Source organism: Nuphar pumila, chromosome 4, assembly GCF_984573655.1.
Source record: "Nuphar pumila chromosome 4, dmNupPumi1.hap1.1, whole genome shotgun sequence".
NCBI classification, from domain to species: domain Eukaryota; kingdom Viridiplantae; phylum Streptophyta; class Magnoliopsida; order Nymphaeales; family Nymphaeaceae; genus Nuphar; species Nuphar pumila.
In genome coordinates this window covers 107841355-107863304 of record NC_143252.1, presented here as the reverse complement: position 1 = coordinate 107863304, position 21950 = coordinate 107841355, and the positions used below count along the sequence as shown (strand labels likewise).

Here is a 21950-nt window from a genome sequence, read left to right as displayed (position 1 = left end):
CCTCCTTGCCTACCCGATACTACACTCGATTCGACCTTGCATAACAAAGGGTTGCCCCAAGAGTTTCCAACTCGTGACATCTCCTTAACTTTGTGACATTCACAAGTCTCTTCATGAGCAGAGCCTTTGTGAGTAGGGTTATCAATGGATCGGATTTGACTCTGACCTGACCCGTACCAAACCATATAGTTTAGGGTTTAGTAATAAAAGAGAAGGTCCAATTAAAATCGGGATTGGACTCAAAGGATCCGATTACATATATGAAGCTGGGTATGGTTTGTGAAATTTTATACCAGACCTAAGCCCGACCTGAGTCTCGACTAAGATCCATAATTTTTCAATGTAAAAAAGATAAAAAAATATTATTTTACTGAGTATGGTTAAGGTCTGATTCATGTAATCGTTATATGATCCGGCTATGGTTTCTGTAATGGTGAATCCGATCAGACTTAGATTCAGATCCGGTACCGTGATCTCAACTCAAGCTTGGGTTTACTTTTTCACTTGAGTCTCAACCAAACCCAACCTACCTCTTGACACCCTTATTTTTAAGCAAATTTTGGCAACCCTTCCTCACATAAAACTGGCCAAATCACCTTACGTTAGCTGCCACGTGTACTAAAGTTCCCAACGTTTCTTTCAGCTTGACACGTGTCCTATGGCTGGGCCCACTCGCCCTCACTGGTCCAGTGGGACCAAGTGCTGGAGATAAGGTTATCGTTTTCCCTCTTCTTCTTCTTCGAGGATACAGAAAGAAGGGAGAGAAGAAAACCCTAGAAATTCTCTCTCTCTCTCTCTCTCTAGCAAGGTGAAATCGATCTCTTTTTCGCTCTAGTTCTTGATCGGTCTGCAGAAATAGTAAAAAAAAAAAGCGGAAGAGAAGGATGAGTGCTGTTGCAGCAATTAGCTTCAATTTGGCCGGAGCCTTCCGAGGGCTGTCAGTGAACCCGAGCTCTTCGTCTTCGTATCTAAAAGGGGAATTCGGATCGTCTTCTCTGAACAACAGATGCAGCGTCTCATTTCCTCTGAAGTCTCCGCTATCAATCGAGGCCGCTCACAAGAAAGGAGCGGGTAGCACGAAGAACGGCCGGGATTCGAGGGGGCAGAGGCTCGGAGTGAAGATCTACGGCGATCAGGCCGCCAAGCCGGGGGCGATCATCGTTAGGCAGCGGGGAACTAAGGTAACGGCACTCGTTCTTTGAAGGATTTAGGGTTTTGAGATTAGGAAACAAAGTTCTGGATTCCATATGGGTGAATTGGTCCGTGATAATACACATATTGCCAGAAACTTTAGATTGAATTCGGTATTCGTTTTTTTCCTTCAAGAAAGTATTTTTTTTAACTAAAGAGCTTAAAAGTGTGGAAATGAGTGCTTTTTAAGTTTTAACACTTCCTCAGACCTAATTATATCAGCTTTGATTGAATTGTGGTTTAGTTTCCGTGCAACTCAACACCTTGAGTTCTATCATAATTAATGCAACTTTTATTAAAAGTATTTTCAATATATATATATATATATATGAAAATTTGTCAAAATTATAATAACCTGCTCACACTAGTGGTGAATTCCAAGTCGAACTCGGGGAACGGGTTAAAACTTTGTACTCCAAACATAATACACTCCTTATTGCCTCAAAAATAAACAAATGTACAATTAATCCTATTACAAATGTTTGAGCAAAAATAAAAATTAATACAACCCAGAATAAATAATTGGCTTAATGCCCTAAAAAAATAAAAAATAAAAATAAAAACAAAAATAGCAGGTGTTCGTCTGCTCGCGAACTAGCTCTTGCTGTCCTCTTATGCACGACCTTGATGTGTTTACCGCAGCCGTGTTTCATTTAAAATTAATAAGCTCATGACCCACCTGCAAAACACAAAATAAATATAAAAACAAAAGCAAACTAGACTATCTATTCTAGTTACAGTTAGTCCCACTAACACAATAATTGAAATGAATCCAAACATAACAGATTGCTACGACTAAAGTTTAGAAAAGAAATAACTCTAATTAGGACACGGACACTGACACGGTCATGGTCACGGTTTTGCTAAAAAGCTCATTTTATAACACACGTGAAACATGGTTTCGATTTTGACAAAATCTGATTTTATAAATCACGTGGAACTCGGTTTTAGGTTTTGACAAAACACGATTTCATAAAACATGTGAAACTTAGTTTCAGGTTTTGTCAAAACTGATTTTGCAAATCACGTGAAACTTGATTTCACGGTTTAACAAAAAACTAATTTCACATTTTTATGAAATCTGCTAACAAACAAATTTTTATCATCAACTTGCGTGAATATTTTTCGACTATCTCTACCTGCCAGTTTTGGCCACCGGTTAGGGTATTGATACTCGGATCTAGCCCAAATAAAAAAACCAGAATTTTAACAACCTAAATCATGCTGAACTGGAGATAAAAAATCAGAAATTAACCTACACTAAAAACTATGCAAGAAAATAAAAACAACAATCCTATATGCATGCAAACCCTACTCTAAAGAAAGAAGGGAGAAGAGACTTACCCTATGGATTGCCTCCGACGGATTGGGGGAGAAGAAGAGCATCCTTTCCTCTACGTTGTGGCCGGAGTTGACCTTCGATCATGAGAAGAACCCAACCCAGCTGGCCGGCGGAGGGAGAAGGGAAGAGATAGAAGAAGAAGAAAGAGAAGAAGAGGGGGGGGTGGGGGGGGGCTGACAGAAAGAGAAGAGATAAGGGGAGAGGGAGGGGAGCGTGAATTCCAAGGAGGAAAAAACGTCCCTCTCTCTCTTAAACTCCTTTTTATAATGGGTGCTTAGGGTTTTAGAAAATTTCTAAAAAAACTCCTAATTTCATTAATTTTCAAAATGCCTCAACTAAAACATTATTTCTAAAAAACCATGTTAGAAACTAAACTATTTCTAAAACATAGGTGGGTCAAATCTGGAGTTTAAAATTTTACCTAATTTATTTTTCAAGATTCAATCCAAAGGCCATCAAATTGCTCCAAATTACTTATTTTAACTCTGATTTCGATGAAATTTGAAATGAAGCTTTCTTGCATGGAAACACATCAAAATTAGCTAAACATGGGCATTTAAACATTGAATATGCGCAAGATCATGCATAAAAGTGTATAAAAAATATGAGTAAAATACACATGATCAAATTCCCCCATGCTTATTGTTTGATAGTCCTCGAGCAAACTTTATTCTTAAATTAAGCGGAAGCAAAATAAAACATGCAAACCAAAGGCCTAAATGCAAAAACTAATGTACAATACTTGATTAGCCTAACTCACTTTCGTAGGAATCACGGTTGCATTTAACATACGCAACAAGCCCTTTAAACCCCTAGGTTAACCTAGTGGATGAATGATGTCTCGTGAGGGTTCGCAGTGATGCTACCTACAAACATCTCTATCATGTATACATTCAATTTTCTTTTTTTTTCAAAACTATTAAACATTCAAGAAAGCTAGCTTAAACACATATTTTATAAAATTGCAGTCATGCAAATTAGAATCAAATCACGCCGCCACAACAGTAAAATTTTTCTTGCTACCTTTCTAAAATTTGCAATTATTTATGTTTTTCTCTCAGAAAATCATGCATATTCATGTTATTGCCCATCTATCCTCACACATATGCTTTCTACACAGTTTTCACATTTTTCCCCAAGCAATGAATTTTCATTAGGCTTTTTTTTACTGAATACTATATCAATTTTTAAGCTTTCTTGACTCATGTAGCGAGCTTTGAGTCAGTGGCTCCCATGCCAGACGACCTTAGGGCACTAGATAGAGAGTATCTCTTAGACTTAATCGCTCGAGTTACTAGGCCCTAGATTTTCATAGCTACGTATAGTTTTTTCCCTATCGTATGCAATGCCCACACCTCTTAAGCTTTCTAATGGGTCCATGTAGCGAGCTTTGGGCCAGTGACTTCTAAACTAGGTGGCTTTAGGGCACCAAGTGTAGAACACCCCTCAAACTTAATTGCTCGAACCCAAAAGGCCACAGGTGTTGACTAGACAATAAGTTTGACCATCTTAGTTGTCCTATTCGCGTGAGCGCAAACAATTTACATTGTATTTGAACCCAGCTACTAAGGATCAACTAAGACAATCAAAACAAACTACACGTGTGCTCTTTTCTTTCTTTATATATTCATTATTTCATTCTTCTTTACAAAAAAAATATGTGCATATGCATACATATGGTTCAAAACAAACTTTAACATTCATGTACATTTCTTTTCATTGAACTCCACATAAATAATCACTAGCTCTAGATTGGTTTCAGAAAAAAAAAATCCACATGGAGCTAAAAAGAATCCTCTAAAATGTCGTCTTATAGAATTCTCTAATATAATGCTAAACTTGTTTTCTCAAAGCCTTATTTTCATGAATTTTACAAAAACAGATACATGGACAGAAAAAAATTGGGTGTGCATACTATACTCTACCCCATGCTTAAATGACACGACCCTCAGTGGCACTCCCCTATGCTTATATGCAAATTGAATGAATGCACACCAGAGAAATAAAATAAACACGAGAGAATGAATAGATACCACTTGATTTATGTGATGAAACCCTGCATGCGCTGCCTCGTCAGTACACCACCACCATGCACACGCAGATGCATGATTTCCTGCTGAGTTGGCTCTGAAGTTTCTCCTCAAGAGGCTCCAAGCTGTCCTGTCACCTGCAACTCATAAATACTAACCGGGTGGTGAAATGTATACATGATCTATCATTCATGCTCATATAAGAAAAGAAAAAAAATGCAGCAAAAATTACTTAACTACAAAAAATGCACCATACTCCTAATATAATGTACAAATGTGTGTTACTCTATACATCAACGAGGTCAATAACCTCAATGTTCTAGTTTACTATGACATCTGAAATACAGGGCTTTAGCCTCTACCCGTTGACTTTGAATCTCTCACCCATTTGAGGGTCCAGGACATCAACTGCATCGTGTGAAAATACCTCATTAACTGCAAACGGGATGTCCCATCTTGACCTAAGCTTCCCTGGGAAAAGCTGGAGTCGTGAATTAAATAGCCAAACTTTTTGTTCAGGCTCAAACTGCTTCTTCAAGATATGCTTGTCATGAAAGTCCTTGGTTCAAGCTTTATAGATTTTGGTACTCTCGTATGCATCATTACGCAACTCCTCGAGCTCGCTCAGCTGAAGTTTGCGTTCTTTGACAACTTGGGCTATGTCAAAATTGAATTTCTTAATAGCTCAATAGGCCCTGTGTTCCAACTCAACAAGGAGGTGGCATGGCTTCCCGAATACCAACCGGTAGGGGGACATGCCAATTGGGGTCTTGAAGGCAGTCTTGTATGCCCATAAAACATCATCAAAGTGTTGAGACCAATCCTTGCAGTCTGGTCTGAGTATCTTTTATAAAATTCGCTTGATCTCCCTGTTATAGACCTTGACCTGGCCACTGGTTTGTGGATGGCAGGGTGTAGCAATTCTATTATGCACTGAGTACTTCCTAAGAAGGGCAGCAAATTGTACATTCTTAAAATGCTTACCCCATCACTAATTACCGCTCTAGGAACTCTGAACTTGCTAAAGATATTGTGCTTAATGAACTTAAGCACCTCTTTATGATCGTTGGTCCGGGTGGCTACGGCCTCGATCCATTTGGATACATAATCCATCGCTACCAGAATATAAATATATCCGAACGATAGTGGAAAGAGACTCATAAAATCAATTCCCCAAACATTAAAAATCTCTATCACCAAGATGGGGAGCAGGGGCATCATGGCTCTCTTGGAGATGTTCTCTGTCTGCTGGCACCGCAAGCATTGCTTGCAAAATTCATACGAGTCTCTATGCGGTGTAGGCCACTAAAATCCAGATTGAAGGACCTTTGTTGCGGTCTTCCGACTTGAAAAATGTCCTCCACAGGCTAGGAAATGGCAAAAGGCCAAGACTAACTCAATCTCCTCTTCTGGGACACACCTACGAATCATCTGGTCAGCGCATAACTTAAACAACTCTGGGTCCTCACAGAAATAGTGTTTTACCTACGCCAAAACCCGTTCCCTCTCATTTTTGCTCCAATGCGCAGGGAGCTTTCCAGTCACCAAGTAGTTAATGATGTCAGCGAACCAAGGAAGACACTTAACGTGCAAGATCTGCTCATCCTGAACGAGTCATCTATTTGTCCCTGATCAGTGGATTACTCCACTTAGGGATGGCAGTGGACCGGGGGAAAGTGGGGCCCCGCCTCGCCCCGTTTGGACCGGGGATGAAGGGTATGAAATGGGGATGGAGGGGACGAAGGTTAAAATCCATCCCCGTCCGGGGATGGAGGCGGGGATGGACGTACACTTTTCCCCGCCCCGCCTCATCCCCACCTAATCCTCGCCCCAACCCCGTCCCCACCACTTTTCCTCGCAATAGCCCCGCCTCATCCCCGTTTGAACCGGGGTTGGAGGACGTGAAACAGGGATGAAGGCGGGGGTGAAGGTTCAAATCCATCCCCGCCGGGGATGGAGGTTCTAATCTTGAGGCGGGGCGGGGGTGGAGACCTTGTCCCCCGCCCCGCCCCACCCCACTGCCATCCCTAACTCCGCTATCAGTCTGGGCAAATGATTTGCTACTAGATTCTCGCATCCACTCTTATCTCGAATCTCGAGATCAAACTCTTGTAATAGTAGAATCCATCAGATGAGATGCAGTTTTGTGTTCTTCTTACTCATCAGGTATCGTATGGCGGTATGATATGAGTAAACCACAACCTTAGAGCCCAATAAATATGATCGAAACTTCTACAACGCAAACACCATAACCAACAGTTTCTTCTTTATAGTAGTGTAATTCATCTGAGCATTAGAGAGGGTTCTACTGGCATAGTAAATAACGTACGACTTTCAATCGACCTTTTGGCATAAAATGGCTCTTGTCGCATAATCTGAAGCACCGCACATGATTTCGAAAGATAATGACCAGTCGGGAGATCTCAAAATGGGCGTTGAGGTCAGGGCTTCCTTGAGAGTAAGAAATGCCTTTATACAAGCATCATCGAATTTGAAGGGTTGATCCTTCGCTAACAAGTTACAGAGCAGTCGTGAAATCTTGCTAAAATCCTTTATAAACCGCTTGTAAAAGCCCGCATGCCCAAGAAACGATCTAACCTGTCGCACTGAGGTCGGCGGGGAAAGTTTGGCAATGGACTCCACTTTTGCTTTGTCGACTTCAATCCCCTTCTCAGACACGATGTGTCCCAAAACAATCCCTTGTTTAACGATGAAATGACTCTTTTCCCAACTAAGCACAAGATTAGTCTTCATGCATCTTTTGAGTACTCTAGATAGCTTTTGGCGACAATCATCAAAAGATGAGCCATACACTGAGAAGTCGTCCATAAATATTTTTAGGATGTCGTCCACCATATTTGAAAAGATAGCCATCATGTACCGTTGAAAAGTTGTTAGGGCATTACAGAGCCCGAACGACATACGCCTAAAAGCGAAGGTGTCATATAGACAGGTGAACGTGGTCTTCTCCTGGTCCTCAGGATGAACGACCACTTGATTATATCCTGAATATCCATCCAGGAAACAAAAATATCTCTGACCTGCGAGTCGCTCTAGAATCTGATAGATGAACGACAACGAAAAATGGTCATTTCGCATTGCATTATTCAACTTCTTATAGTAAATGCATACTCGCCACCCTGTGGTAGTCCTCGTGGGGACACTTTCTCCTTTGTCATTAATGGTCACACTGAGGCTAGATTTCTTAGGAACGACCTGAGTTGGACTCACCCATTGATTGTCGGAGATAGGATATATGATCCCAGCATCTAACCACTTGACTATCTCCTTCATGCGGGGGTTTAACCTCCTTTGCAACTCCCTAAAGGGTTTAACACCCTCTTCCATGATGATCTGGTGCATGCAAAAGGAGGAATCTATCCCCTTTAGGTCCACCACAGACCATCCTATTGCCTCTTTGTGCTCTTGCAAGACCTGCAAAAGTTGACGCTCTTGGGTGCTCATCAGGTTTGATGTAATAATAACAGGCAAGGTCTGTTATTTTCCTAAGATGGCATACTTGAGAGAAGTTGGTAAATGCTTCAACTCAAGCTCAGGCGAACTCTCAATTGAGGGTTTGACAGGTTGTTCTGCCAGATTCGGGAAAGACTCGAAGTTTCAGGTTCAATTAAGCTCACCTGAAAGTCTATCTATTAATCCCAAGCTATCCTCTCTGAGTGATTCATCATCCTCATCTTGAGGTGGATCACTTAACGTCTAAAGGGGCTATGCTTCTACCAGGTCTTGAATCAAGCATCCTCGCCAACAGGGCCCATGGCAGCATTGAAAATGTTCAACCTCATCTTCCTATTGCCGAAGGACGCGTCCATGGCTCCCATGCGACAATTGATGCACGCATTGGTTGTAGCCAAGAAGGGTCGTCCCAAGATAATGGGCGTTTTCCTGATGTGGTCAACTCCCTTCATATCCAGAATAATGAAGTCAATAGGAAAATAAAAATCCTCTACTTTGACCAACATGCCTTCAAGAATCCCTCGCGGGACCTTGATTGATCTATCTGCTAACTGCAGGGTCATAGGTGTGGGTTTCATATCTTTTAACCCAAATGTGTTATAAAAGAAACCCAGTAAGATGCTCACACTTGCCCCAAGGTCGAGTAAGGCGCGTTCAGCAGTAATGTTTCCTATGAAGCATGATATAATAGGAGCTCCTGGGTCCTTTAACTTGGGTGAAGTTTGGTGTTGCAACACTGCACTTGCTCAGTCAAGTATATTTTTTTAGGTACATTGGACCTCAACTTCCTCTTCTGTGTGCAAAGTTCTTTCAAGAACTTCGCATATGCAGGGACCTGTTGAATGACATCCAACAAGGGGAGGTTTATTTGCATGTGCTTGAATAACTCAAGCATCTCTTGCATTTTCACCTCTTGCTTGCCAAAAGACTTCGACTTCTCTAGTGCTTCAGGAAAGAGGGTTTTGGGTATGTATGATCTGGGAGGCTCAGGTTGTAGAGCCCTCCCACTTTCTTAGGGTGAATTTAAGGAGACCGACTGATCACTCCTCTGTCTTTGAGGCTCTTCAATCGTCTCCTTGGTACCATGATATTCCTTTCCATTCCTGATGCAGAGTAGAACCAGGTCCGATCTCTACAGAATGACCCAGGCCAACACCAATGGGACGGTGGAGACTCATCAGAACAAAGGTCTGAAGCATGCCCACGCATGTCAACAATGTTCCAGCTCGACAGCATTTCAGCACGTCAGTAGCATCGGGTTTGTCTCGGGTCCAAGGATTGGACCCAAGATCTAGATCTGCTAGCAACCTTTTAAATACCCTATTCTAGGGTTGCGTGAGGAGGGGGGAAATATCAATACTGCAGCAGCCTTTTCCTTATGTTTTTTTTTTCTGAGTTTCTTTCTTTCACGCACAGTCGGCAACAACCTTTGTCTTCCTTTTTGTGTTTTCTTTATTACTTTCCTGTCAACCTTTTCATTACTTAAAAGATCTGTCAGTTTTGATTGCAACAGCCTTGGGTTTTCTGGTTTTTTTTTAGTTTTCGTTGTTATTCATTTCCTTGAGCCGCACATCCTTTATGGTTTGGTTTCTTGTCACTTTTGTTTGAGTTCTTTCTTTTGTCAGCCTGAATATTTTATTATTTCTCTGTTGGTTTTTGTCATTGCCTTCTTTGCTTTCCTACTGGTTTTTCTTCATTGCTTGTTTTAGCTTCACGTCAGCTTTGGCTGCAGCCTTTTGGCCACTGCATTTATGTTGTTTGTTTGCTTGCCAGTTGATACAACGCTTTTTCATTTTTCCTTGCTGGTTACGTTGTATTGACTCGTTGTAGTCTTTCTCATCAAATAATAAATTATTGACCGGATCGATTGATCCTTTGCGTCAGCGTTTTCCATTAAGTTATTTGTTGTTGCACAACTACTTGTGCATTGAAGAATCAACATCAACCCCAAGAGCGGACAGCATCCATTCCGTCGTTGTTTCAAAGAGCACCAATGTCGCCAACCATCTCAGCAAATAGGAACATTGCAGCCAACCTTCCACACAGCATCAGTTGGTAGGTCTGCCCTGTGACAGTCCCTTAACGTGGTTGTTTGGGAGTTCTCACGTGACCGCAAAGAGCAACCACATTAGATTCAAAACACTGTGAAGGTTTCATCGTGCCCACCACTGCATCAAATGGTATCAGAGCCCAGCCCCTCCTCCTTCGTCAATGGCATGACGCAAGAAGCGAGGAACGTTCCTACGAGCGAAAAGATGCGAGAGGAGATCATGAAGCGGATGCTCGACATGTTGACGAAAATGCAGGAAGATATGCTATGCCTAGAAAAGGAGGTAGCCGGTCTGTCGAAGCGTGTGGATGGATTCGAAGATCGGCTTGTTGTCCTCGAGTCGTCGGTAGAGATGCACCCAACGTCCACGTTGAAAGCGAGTGGTGGATTGGGCGTCGATGTTGTTGGCCTTCCGAGTATGGTGGCAGTCGACCCATGCCCAGCGAACCTCCAACTATCAGCTGTGCCACCGGAGTTCATCGAAGCGAGCCTGCACGATGCTCCAGCAAGAGGCACATGCAATGTTTGATAACCAGGTTGAGAGTCGCCTTTTGCATCAACAATTGTTTCAACCATTCAGTGAACAACAACAACGACAGTTGCAAAACGATAGTGAGTCATTTCATCTTGCAAGTAGTCAACAACCATAATTGTCCTTTTTGTTTGCCTTATGCCAAAAGCCTCTATTTGCAGATTCAAATGATAAAGAAACTAGAGTGGAACTAGAAAATTGCACCCGTGACTGCCAGAATTCCTTGTTTGGTGCTAACATTGATTTTCAGTCACTAATACTCCCTAATGTTGTTTCCAACCTTGCGATGGCTGGAGGCCATGTTGACATGTCTGCCATGCAATTCACTACTTTTGGGTTCCGGAATCCTATGCTAAGTGGTTATGGTTGTCTTGTAGATTCACTAGGCATTCTCCAAAATTCGGGACTTAACCCACCTGACCAAACATTTGTGAAGGTTTACAAATCTGGTTTTGTTGGGCGATCACTAGACATTGCTCGGTTTAGCTGCTAACATGAGTTTTTGAATCCGTTTGGGATTATTTTTGGGGACGAGATCCAAAGATTTCTCTATGGACGAACCCTAAGGCCGCATGCTGGGGAAACAAAAATTCAGCTTGTGCCTCCATGGGGTGCCATAGCAGATAGTATAGACGGTCAATTTCCAAACCAACCTACAGGGTTTGATTTGGAGACATCCAGGAATATCGCTACATGTTGCCTATCGTCAATGTGTCTGATTTATATGCATATCGTAGTGATAAGTCGTAAGAGCCGACTTCTTCTCAACTAGGGGAGAATGATGCAGAGTAGAACCGGGTCCGATCTCTACAGAATGACCCAGGCCAACACCAATGGGACGGTGGAGACTCATCAGAACGAAAGTCTGAAGCATGCCCACGCATGTCAACAATGTTCCAGCTCGACAACATTTCAGCACGTCAGCAGCATCGGGTTTGTCTCAGGTCCAAGGATTGGACCCGAGATCCAGATCTGCTAGCAACCTTTTAAATACCCTATTCTAGGGTTGTGTGAGAAGGAGGAAAAATATCAATACTGCAGCAGCCTTTTCCTTATGTTTTTTTTTCTGAGTTTCTTTCTTTCACGCACAGTCGGCAGCAACTTTTGTCTTCCTTTTTGTGTTTTTTTTATTACTTTCCTGTCAGCCTTTTCATTACTTAAAAGATCTGTCAGTTTTGATTGCAGCAACCTTGGGTTTTCTGTTTTTTTCTTTAGTTTTCGTTGTTATTCATTTCCTTCAGCCGCACATCCTTTATGGTTTGGTTTCTTGTCACTTTTGTTTGAGTTCTTTCTTTTGTCAGCCTGAATATTTTATTATTCCTCTGTTGGTTTTTGTCATTGCCTTCTTTGCTTTCCTACTGGTTTTTCTTCATTGCTTGTTTCAGTTTCACGTCAGCTTTGGCAGCAGCCTTTTGGCCACTGTATTTAAGTTGTTTGTTTGCTTGCCAGTTGATACAACACTTTTTCATTTTTCCTTGTTGGTTACGTTGTATTGACTCGTTGTAGTCTTTCTCATCAACAACAACAACAACAAACAACAACTACGCCTTCATCCCAAAACAATTGGGGTCAGCGATATGAACCAAAAAAGAAATTCATTTTGGGTCTTCCACATGAATCCTTTTCCTCCAATCATTTCTATCCAACGCCATGTCCTCGGTGAGGTTCAAAGCATTCATATCCTTTCCTATCATCTCCATCCAAGTCTTCCTAGGCCTACCCCGACCTCTTTTAACTAATATATTTTCCCATTTCTCCAACCTTCTAACTGGAGCATCATTAGGCCTTCGCCGAATATGTCCAAACCACCGTAAACGATTCTCTCGCATCTTATTTTCAATTGGTGCAACACCTACCTTCTTACGTATCTCTTCGTTCCGAATCTTATCTTTTATTGTATTTCCACACATCCATCTAAGCATCCGCATCTCAGCTACACTCATTTTTTGAATATGATGTCTCTTGGCAGCCCAACATTCCGTACCATATAGTAAAGCGGGTCTAATAGTCGTCCTATAAAACTTTCCCTTCAACCGCAATGGCATTCTACGATCGCACAGCACTCCAGTAGCACTTTTCCATTTCATCCACCCAACCTTTATCCTATGATTTACATCTCCATCAATTTCTCCATACTTTTGAATGATGGATCCCAAATATTTGAAATAATCATTCACCGGTATATCTTGCTCACCAAGCTTCACTACACTCCCATCACTACTTCGTTGCTTACTAAACCGACATTCCATATATTCAGTCTTACTCTTACTCAACTTAAAACCTCTAGCTTCCAATGTCTGTCTCCATAATTCTAACTTAGCATTAACCCCAGTTCTAGACTCATCAATCAAAACAATATCATCAGCAAACAACATACACCACGGTACATTTTCTTGGATTGATCTCGTAAGCTCATCCATCACTATCGCAAATAGGAAAGGGCTTAAAGCAGATCCTTGATGTAACCCAACCGTTATCGGAAAATTGGTTGTCACCCCTCCACAAGTGCGGACATTGGTTACTACTCCTTCATACATATCTTTAATTATACTAATGTACTTGAGAGAAACACCTTTCTTCATCATTGTCTTTCTCATCAAATAATAAATTATTGACCGGATCGATTGATCCTTTGCGTCAGCGTTTTCCATTAAGTTATTTATTGTTGCACAACTACTTGTGCATTGAAGAATCAACATCAATGTCAACCCCAAGAGCGGACAACATCCATTCCATCGTTGTTTCAAAGAGCACCAACGTCGCCAACCATCTCAGCAAATAGGAACATTGCAGCCAACCTTCCACACAACATCAGTTGGTAGGTCTGCCCTGTGACAGTCCCTTAACGTGGCTGTTTGGGAGTTCTCACGTGACTGCAAAGAGCAGCCACATTAGATTCAAAACACCGTGAAGGTTTCATCGTGCCCACCACTGCATCAATTCCTAAGAGTGGTGATAGACTTGGCCTGCTCTTGGTGTGAGTTAGTTATATGCAGGCCATTGATTGGTTCCTTTTCCCTGGGATTGACCATAGGTTGACCACGTCCCCTCACTGTGCCTACTTAACGCCTCAGCTAGCTGTCTCATCTGAGTCTCTAGCTTTGCTATTGTTTGTGTGTGGGAGTTCAGATTTGCCTTTATGTCTGCAATGGCATGAAACATTTTCTCTTCAAAAGTTTGACTCGATGTAGGTTCTTGAAAAATAGGCTGGCTAAACATAGGCTGAGCTTGAGGAAAATTGGGTCTTTAGTAACTTGGTTGATAACTACCTGACCTAACTTGGGTATGGGGAGGAGCAGGGACTTGTTGTGGATTTCTCCACGAGAAGTTGGGGTGGTTTCGTGTTGGAAAATGGGTTGTTCGTGGGTTTGGCGAAATCTTGCGCCACTTGAACTTGTTCTTGCACAAATTCAGGGTATTGTGGCGCAGCAGGACAATCTATAACATGGTGTGTTGGGCTTGCACACAACTCACACACTTGCATAACTGGGGTGGGATTTGACAACAACTGATCCAATTTTTGGGTCAGAAGGTCTACCTTGTTTTGCAACTCAAGGTTTGTCCCCAGCTCGTACGTACTAGCTTTCTTAGCTCCCCAGTGGCAGGTGTTGCCCTTTCTGCTCTTGAGGTTGAAGCATGATGTATAGAATTCTCACTCAGAGTATCGAACAATGTTTATACTTCGTCCTCACTCTTGAGCATAAATGTGCCCTCATAGGCTGCATCAACCATTTGCTTATTTTTTTCTGTCATCCCGTCGTAGAAGTATTGCATCAGTTGTCATTTGGGCACCTGGTGGTGGGGACACTTTCTGAGAAGATCTTTCAACCTCTCTGAGGTCTCATGGAATTGTTCTCCCTCTATTTGAGTGAAATTGGTGATAGCCTTGCGGAATTGGTTCGTCTTATCAATTGAAAAATATTTTTTTAAAAATTCTCTTTGCATTCGATCATAAGTAGTAATTTGAAACGTATCAAAAGACTTCAACCAGTGCTTGGCTGTCTTTGAGGTAGAACGAGAATGAGGTTAACCTAAGTGCGTCATATCCAAAATTGTTGATCCTAATAATGAAACAGATCTCTAGGAACTTATCGAGATGACGGTAGGGATCCTCGTTACTAAGGCCATAGAAGGATGATAGCATTTGGATGACATTGACCTTGATTTCATATTGTGGGGCTCCTACATCAGGTCTCACGATGCAAGAAACGATAGTGTACTCGGTAGGAACAAAGTACTCTCTCAAAAGATGGACATGGGCGAGGTCTTCCGTCATGGGTCTAACTCTACGAAATTTCCTGAGGATTAATTTAGAGTTATCGACAGGATCAACAAGTTCAGGGCCTGAAATGCATCGCCCTTGAGTACACCGCTGAGTTGAGACCCAGTACAATACTCATTTTAGGGGCTTTTTACCTACACTAGTGTGCAATCACAATCAAGTCACACTACGAAGCTAGCAAGAAAGTAACAAAATAAACAACCACCACCCAAGTGCAAGTATAGAACTTGAAAACAAACTACATGCTCGGTTACCTAAAATGGTACCCTAGTAGGTAGGTCAGGCAGAAAAATTAAACTGGCTCTATGGTTTGCACTCAACGTGGTTCTAACAATCCTAATTAATGAACCAAAGCAAACTAAACAATCCTAGATATCAATAGAAAATAAACTAGGCAATCCTAAAAAGAATTGCAAAAGCAAACTAACAATCCTAAATATATGTAAAATAGAGGCAATAAGGTGAGTACTTAGTCTTAAATCGTTGTTCTCTGACAACGATGCCAAAAATTTGATGCAACTTTTCTTAAAAGTATTTTCAAAACATATATATTTTTTTATGAAAATTTGTCAGTGTAAACCGTGCACCAAATTATAATAACCGACTCACACTAGTGGTGAAGTTCGGGTCGAACTCAAGGAACGGGATAAAACTTTGTACTCCAAACAAAATGCACTCCTTATTGCCTCAAAAATAAACAAATGCACAATTAATCCTATTACAAATGTTACGACCTTAGATATGTCTACAACATACGCGTTTCACCTAAAATCAATAAGTTCATGACCCACCTGCAAAACACAAAACAAATACGGAAACAAAGGCAAAGTAGACTATCTATTCTAGTTACAGTTAGTTCCACTAACACAATAATTAAAATGAATCTAAATATAACATATTGCTACGACTAAAGTTTAGAAAAGAAATAACTTTAACTAGGACACAGATACGGACACTGTCACAGTTTTGCTAAAAAGCTGATTTTATAACACACGTGAAACATGGTTTTGGTTTTGACAAAATCTAATTTTATAAATCACGTGGAACTCGGTTTCAGGTTTTGACAAAATGTGATTTAATAAATCACATGGAACTTGGTTTCAGATTTTGACAAAACACGATTCCATAAAACATGTGAAACTCAGTTTCAGGTTTTGTCAAAACTGTTTTCGCAAATCACGTGAAACTCGGTTTCACGGTTTAACAAAAAACTAATTTCACGGTTTTATGAAATCTGCTCACAAACAAATTTTTATCGTCAACTTGCGTGACCATGTTGGAAACTAAACTATTTCTAAAACATAGGTGGGTCAAATCTTGAGTTTAAAATTTTACCCAATCCGTTTTTCGGGATTCGATCCAAAAGCCATCAAATTGCTTATTTTAACTTCGATTTCACTGAAATTTGAAACGAAGCTTTCCTGCATGGAAACACATCAAAATCAGCTAAACATGGGCAATCAGCTAAACATGGGCATTTAAACATTGAATATGCACAAGATCATGCATAAAAGTGTATAAAAATATGAGTAAAATACACATGATCAATAATCGTTCCCGCAAGATTCTTATATTTTGATTATTACTTTCTGTCGAAGTGCCTCTGTTTTAGGGTGACCATTTAGAATACTTGTATTCTAGGTTGGATTTTAAGTTCAACTGTTCAAGAGTTCTCTTCAATGTTTATTATTGAATATGGTATATAATGACATGTTTCATACACTTCATGAAATAATATTCGAGAATTGTGTTTGGCGCTCTTCCCTGAACCGAGTGTAGGGGAGATATGGAGGTTAAGGCATACTGCTAGTGCAATGAGGAGGAATGGAATTAGAATTCGAAAGTTAAAAGAGATACAAAGGAATGATCATTATCATGTATGTTATTCACCTTGTAGCATGGAGACCTAAGCCAACTTGCTTGAGATGCGTGATGCCACAGTAGTTGAAATCTCTGGATGGAAGAGCAATCAAGACTTTTTGGAAGTCCGTTCAGGAGGACAAGTAATAATGTGGATTAGCTACTGACAGAAATAATAATTATCCATAAGCCATATGCTCTAGGGGATACTACCTCTACATGTACAAATCACACAACCAGTTGTGAACTAAGGAATTTTGTTTTCTTCGATGCCTGCCTCTACATGTACAAATTACACTGCCAGTTGTGTACTAAGGAATTCTTTTCTCTTTGATGGCTACCTCTACATGTACAAATTACACAACCAGTTTTGAACTAAAGAACTCTTTTTTCTATGATGTGTGTGAGTGTGTCTTTGAGAGAGCATGTAGAGGAAACACATATGTTAAGATGGACATATGAAGTAGGAGAGAATGAAGTACATATTGGAAGACTTTTGTGAGTAGTATTGATAAAAATGGAAAATTTAAGCAGTTGTCTAGATGATTTTGACTTGCGGTAGAAAGTTTTATCACAGTATTGATAAAGTTTGATGATGCAAGTAAAAAGAAGTTAGAAAAGAGCCAATGAAAAGTCTGGTGGCTGTGAGGAGTACCTGGGGCGAAGGTGGTGACCGCTTCGACCCAGGGTCGACTCCCACTGGATGTGTAGGTGTCTTAACTGGTGGGCCCTGTAAGGGCTTGGGTGTTGGTGATCCCACCCGGGGTTTACCTCGCAGGGTGGCAGGCCCATTAAGCGACTCAGTTCTTGGCAAGGGTTCCTTGTCATAAAAAAAAAGGGGAATTCTCTGGTCATGCGGGTTTTAGCTAAAGATGGGATTGTTCCTTCACTTGTTAGGATACTGTATCTACTTCCATTTTTTTAATTAGAAGAAAAGACTTTTTTAAGATTATGTGAGGAAATAGGCTACCTACAGTGCTGATGACCAACTTTTGCAGTCCCTAAATCTTGTCAGAAACCTATGTCACAGGGATTCGGCTAGCAGGGTGCTGCACCCGCGTCGACGCGACTCGACGCGGGTGCGGGTGCGGCACCGGGTGCGGTCAACCCGACCCTGGGTGCGTTGACCGCACCTAGGGTCATTTGTGTCCAATTTTTTTATTAAAAAAAAGTGTCCAGTTTTTTATTTTTAAAAAAAAAAATGTTTTGTGGGGCGCTGGACCCCTGCCCACTGACCGCGCAGCGGGACCCGTGCCGGGGGGACCCTGCAAGGGCAAAAACTCTGAATCAGGCTCCACAACTCATCAGCTCGACCCCCCTGCACAAATTTTATATATATATATATATAAAATTTCTTTTTTTGCCGCACACCCGCACCCGCACCCATGTGACATAGTCAGAAACTGATCCCTCATCAATTGATGATACAAGGTGCTTAGGTAGCCTATAAGTTCTGTGTTCTGTACTAAAAAAATTGTTCAAGTCAAACCACCTGGACATATTCATGTATCTCAGAATCATAGACTAGGTATTTGGATTCTGATGCCTTGTAGAAAAAAGGAATACATAATGTGTAGCATTTACTGCAAACAGAAGGAGAACAGAGAAAACAGGGCAATGCAAGCAGTGATCGCATGGCCCTTATTGTTAAACATAAAAACAACAATATTACATCTGTGCACTTGTGGCAGGTAACAGAAAGTAAAATAAGACTACACTGGTTACGACATGAATGAGATCTTTATTTTTCTTGGGATACCCTGTATTATGAAGTCACCAAAAACCTTGAAGTTGTGCTCCTTATGGTTTTAAAGTTGTATATAAATTTGATCAGTGAGCAAGTTTTAGCATTGCTTCAGTATTCAGCTTATCCATTAATGTCTACTTATTTGTTTATAAGTATTTATTCTTCATTTCTTGACTTGTATACCTCTTCACATCATAACTTCATGGTTCTGTTGGTACTTCTGGATTATTCTAATATGTTTAAAGTTTGTTAATCGTTTTGTTCTGTTGCACATTAATTTTAGTGTGAATATCTTTTAATTCATTCAATTTAAGAGTTAGCTGATGCGCTATTCGATTCAGTTCCACCCAGGGAAAAATGTTGGAATCGGGAAGGACCATACCATCTTTTCCTTGATTGACGGACTGGTCAAATTTGAGAAATTTGGGCCAGACAGGAAAAAGGTAAATTGCATAAAAGATCAAGAAAATCACACATAATTACTGATTTCTGTGCCATTCTTACTCGGTATGGTGTGTGACAGGTGAGCGTTTACCCGCGTGTTGTTCAACCTGAAAACCCTAATAGTTACAAGGCAAGACGCAGGGAGTATTTCCGTCTCCAACGGGAGCGCCTGAAAGCTAGAAAAGAAGGCACCTTAACCCCACAACTTGTCCTTGCTTCAAAAGAGGAGGCCTCTGAAGATGGGGCTGTTTGTTAGTAACTTAAACTTGATTTATTAAGGTGATGTTTCTCCTTGTTACTGCATTCGATCTGTTATCGAGTTAATGATGCTTTCAGTTTCTTAGATCCATGATCTGACTCCCTCTCATACGGGGTTTTTAGGCATGCCTCTCCCAAATCCATGGATTTCTAGTCCAATTACAGGGGCAGTGTCGGATTAGAGATTCTCGGATCTCTAGTTTTGGATCCCTTGGTTCAGAGATCTGTGTGATTCAAACGCCCCTCTAAAGGAGCTTTTAGTGTCCATAAAAATGGTAAGGGCCATTTCAGGTAGTGATGTTGAAGGATCTGCTTCTGTCAAGCACCTGATTCGAAACTCAATGTCTGGGTATGGGCTGTTTGAAGACTAGCAGTTGGAGGTAAGCTAGTGAAGGAACTATGAAATCCACAATTTCTGTGGATTTAGTACTTACCACCTGCCTGTTCTGAAGCACCATCAAAATTCTGGCTTGTAGTTACCAAATCCATTTTCAAGCTCTTTGGGATGAATGTGAATTTCATAGTTGCTTCTCCAGCTACTAGTTTCCAAACAGAGAGAAATTGTTGTGAATGTGGTAGCCGGATTATGGAATTTGGAGCCCGTAAATGCACTCCCAACACCATCAGATACATTTTTTCCATTCTCCCAAACACGTGGATGCCTGGGGATTTCCACACTTCCGCTCCATTGCCTTCCAACAGTCGGCTCCCAAACAGAGCTTAAAAATGCTGACCTGAAAATTATTCAGATTTGTTTGAAGTCGATCCAAACTAACATGTGGGTTGGGATTGTGTTATATGATTTTTACCAGGTACCTGATTTGGCCTGGCTTGCCAAAAATATGTACTTCAAGTACTCATTAAATTATATGGGTTGAATTTCACATATTCACCACCCAATATAACTTGAGCTTTAACAAATTGCTGCTTGTTGATTGGGCGGGTTTGATGGATCGGGGACACCCGACCCATTGGCTGCCCTAGTTTCAAGCAAAAACTTGTGGCACGTTCATTTCGCACCTAATGTGTGAGCAGCTACCAATTACTATCTATCTATCTATATATATATATATATATATATATATATATATATATATATATATATATATATATATATATATATATATATATATATATATATATATATATATATATATATATATATATATATATATATAAGGAAATGAAAACCTACAAAATGAGCAAGGTGCTCAATGAAACATGATATTCGATTTTTGGTATTTTTTTGAAATTCTGATTGTACAGAAGTGATCTATTGTAGGAATCACGTATCTGAGCATTTGATTCTTATGCATGAATAGGTTTTTATAAGGTTTCCAAAATCAACAACCTCCAATTCTCATAGGAGATTGCCAACAGTCAAGACTTATTTCTTCAAACCAAAACCTGTTTAGCCCCAAGGGGTTTGGTGTAGTGGAGGGGGGCCTTTGGCTTCTAGATGGGTGGTCAGGTTTCATTCTCACGAACGTCAGCTTCTTGTATATAAGGAGCAAGGGTATTATGTCCGGTGCTCGAATTAAGGTGACTCCCTAGGAGCAAGGGGTGTGCCAACAGGTTTACTGTCGAGAGAACAGTCATAAGAATGACAGGGTTAACCAGCGCAACTATACTGAGGGCGGTTTTTCCGTTTCTCATGAACAAAAAAATAAAAACCTGTTTGCAAAATCCCCAAAGTCTCCAATAACGTTGAGATTTGCAAATTGAAGGATAAGAAAGGAACAATCTTGTACTGTTGCTTTGGTTGCTTAAAAGGGGGCACACAACTGTCCATTAAACTAGCAGATCTGAAGTCGCCCTACTAAAGGTAAGAGAAGAACAAATTGACTCATAAAATTGTCTTTTTTATTGAAAAATATGGCGCAAGGGTAAATTTCTGACAAATCAAACATGCTGAACACACCTATGGTGCAGATCGAGTCAAAACGACTTGCATCATGAGATCTCAACTAAATTGCACATAGCTAAGCATATTCTCATAACAAATATTTGCCTTCTTTAAATATCTTTAAAAAATGCAATATTTCAGTTGTCCTTTTAGACTGTCAGAATATTACAATATTTTTTTTTTTTATAGTCAAGCTGGGGGTTAGGGGGACCCCTACCAGTTCATTTCACTAAAATCTTAATGGTATACAGAAGTCACCCTTCAATCAATGGGTGCCAATATGGGGTGATCCTTTTCCTCCATAGCATCCATACTACACTATGGAATGAAATATCCCAACTTATTTGGATTTGTTTTTCTTTGAACTTCATCCCTGTCCATCTGACCCGATCATCTTTTACATTGGATCCCGGCCTCCAAGGTCTTCCAAATAAGTTGGCAACCCACTTCCAAATGTGAACTGCTCATGCACATTGTAAAAATAAATGGTTGTCTGTTTCCTCCTCTTTTTTGCAAAATGCACACCTACTAGGCAATTGAAACCCCAATCTTTGAAGCCTCTGTTGAGTTAGTAATTTACCTCCCAACGCAAATTTTAAGGTGGTGCAAGCTCTTTAGTAATTTACATTATTATCATTTTAATGTAAATATCACGATTTTGACAAGATATTTGTGCTTAAATTGGCCTTGCTTAAGGGAAAAACATGTTATTGTATTTTTTCTATAATTTTTTTGTTTCTTTTGACATATTTTCTTTCTAATTTTTTATTAATTTATTTTTTCAATATTTTGAGACAAAATGCAAGAAAAACAAAAAAAAGGCTTTTTTAAATA

General features: G+C 40.5%; 1 protein-coding gene across 1 annotated transcript; it reads left to right on the top strand.

The window, feature by feature from the left end:
* The first annotated feature begins 738 nt into the window (after nt 1–738).
* Nucleotides 739–19255, top strand: LOC149840473 (large ribosomal subunit protein bL27c-like). Its single transcript, XM_090003170.1, has 3 exons — nt 739–1181; nt 18850–18951; nt 19032–19255. The coding sequence occupies exons 1-3, from the start codon at nt 885–887 to the stop codon at nt 19206–19208; spliced, it is 576 nt and encodes a 191-aa protein (XP_089859296.1). The 5' UTR covers nt 739–884; the 3' UTR covers nt 19209–19255.
* The last annotated feature ends 2695 nt before the right edge of the window (nt 19256–21950 follow it).

Excerpts from the sequence above, each read along its gene's own strand:
- LOC149840473 (XM_090003170.1), top strand. The coding sequence starts at position 885 with ATGAGTGCTGTTGCAGCAATTAGCTTCAATTTGGCCGGAGCCTTCCGA. Across the intron at positions 1,182-18,849 it reads TTAGGCAGCGGGGAACTAAG|TTCCACCCAGGGAAAAATGT; the intron begins GTAACGGCACTC and ends TATTCGATTCAG. Across the intron at positions 18,952-19,031 it reads TTGGGCCAGACAGGAAAAAG|GTGAGCGTTTACCCGCGTGT; the intron begins GTAAATTGCATA and ends GGTGTGTGACAG.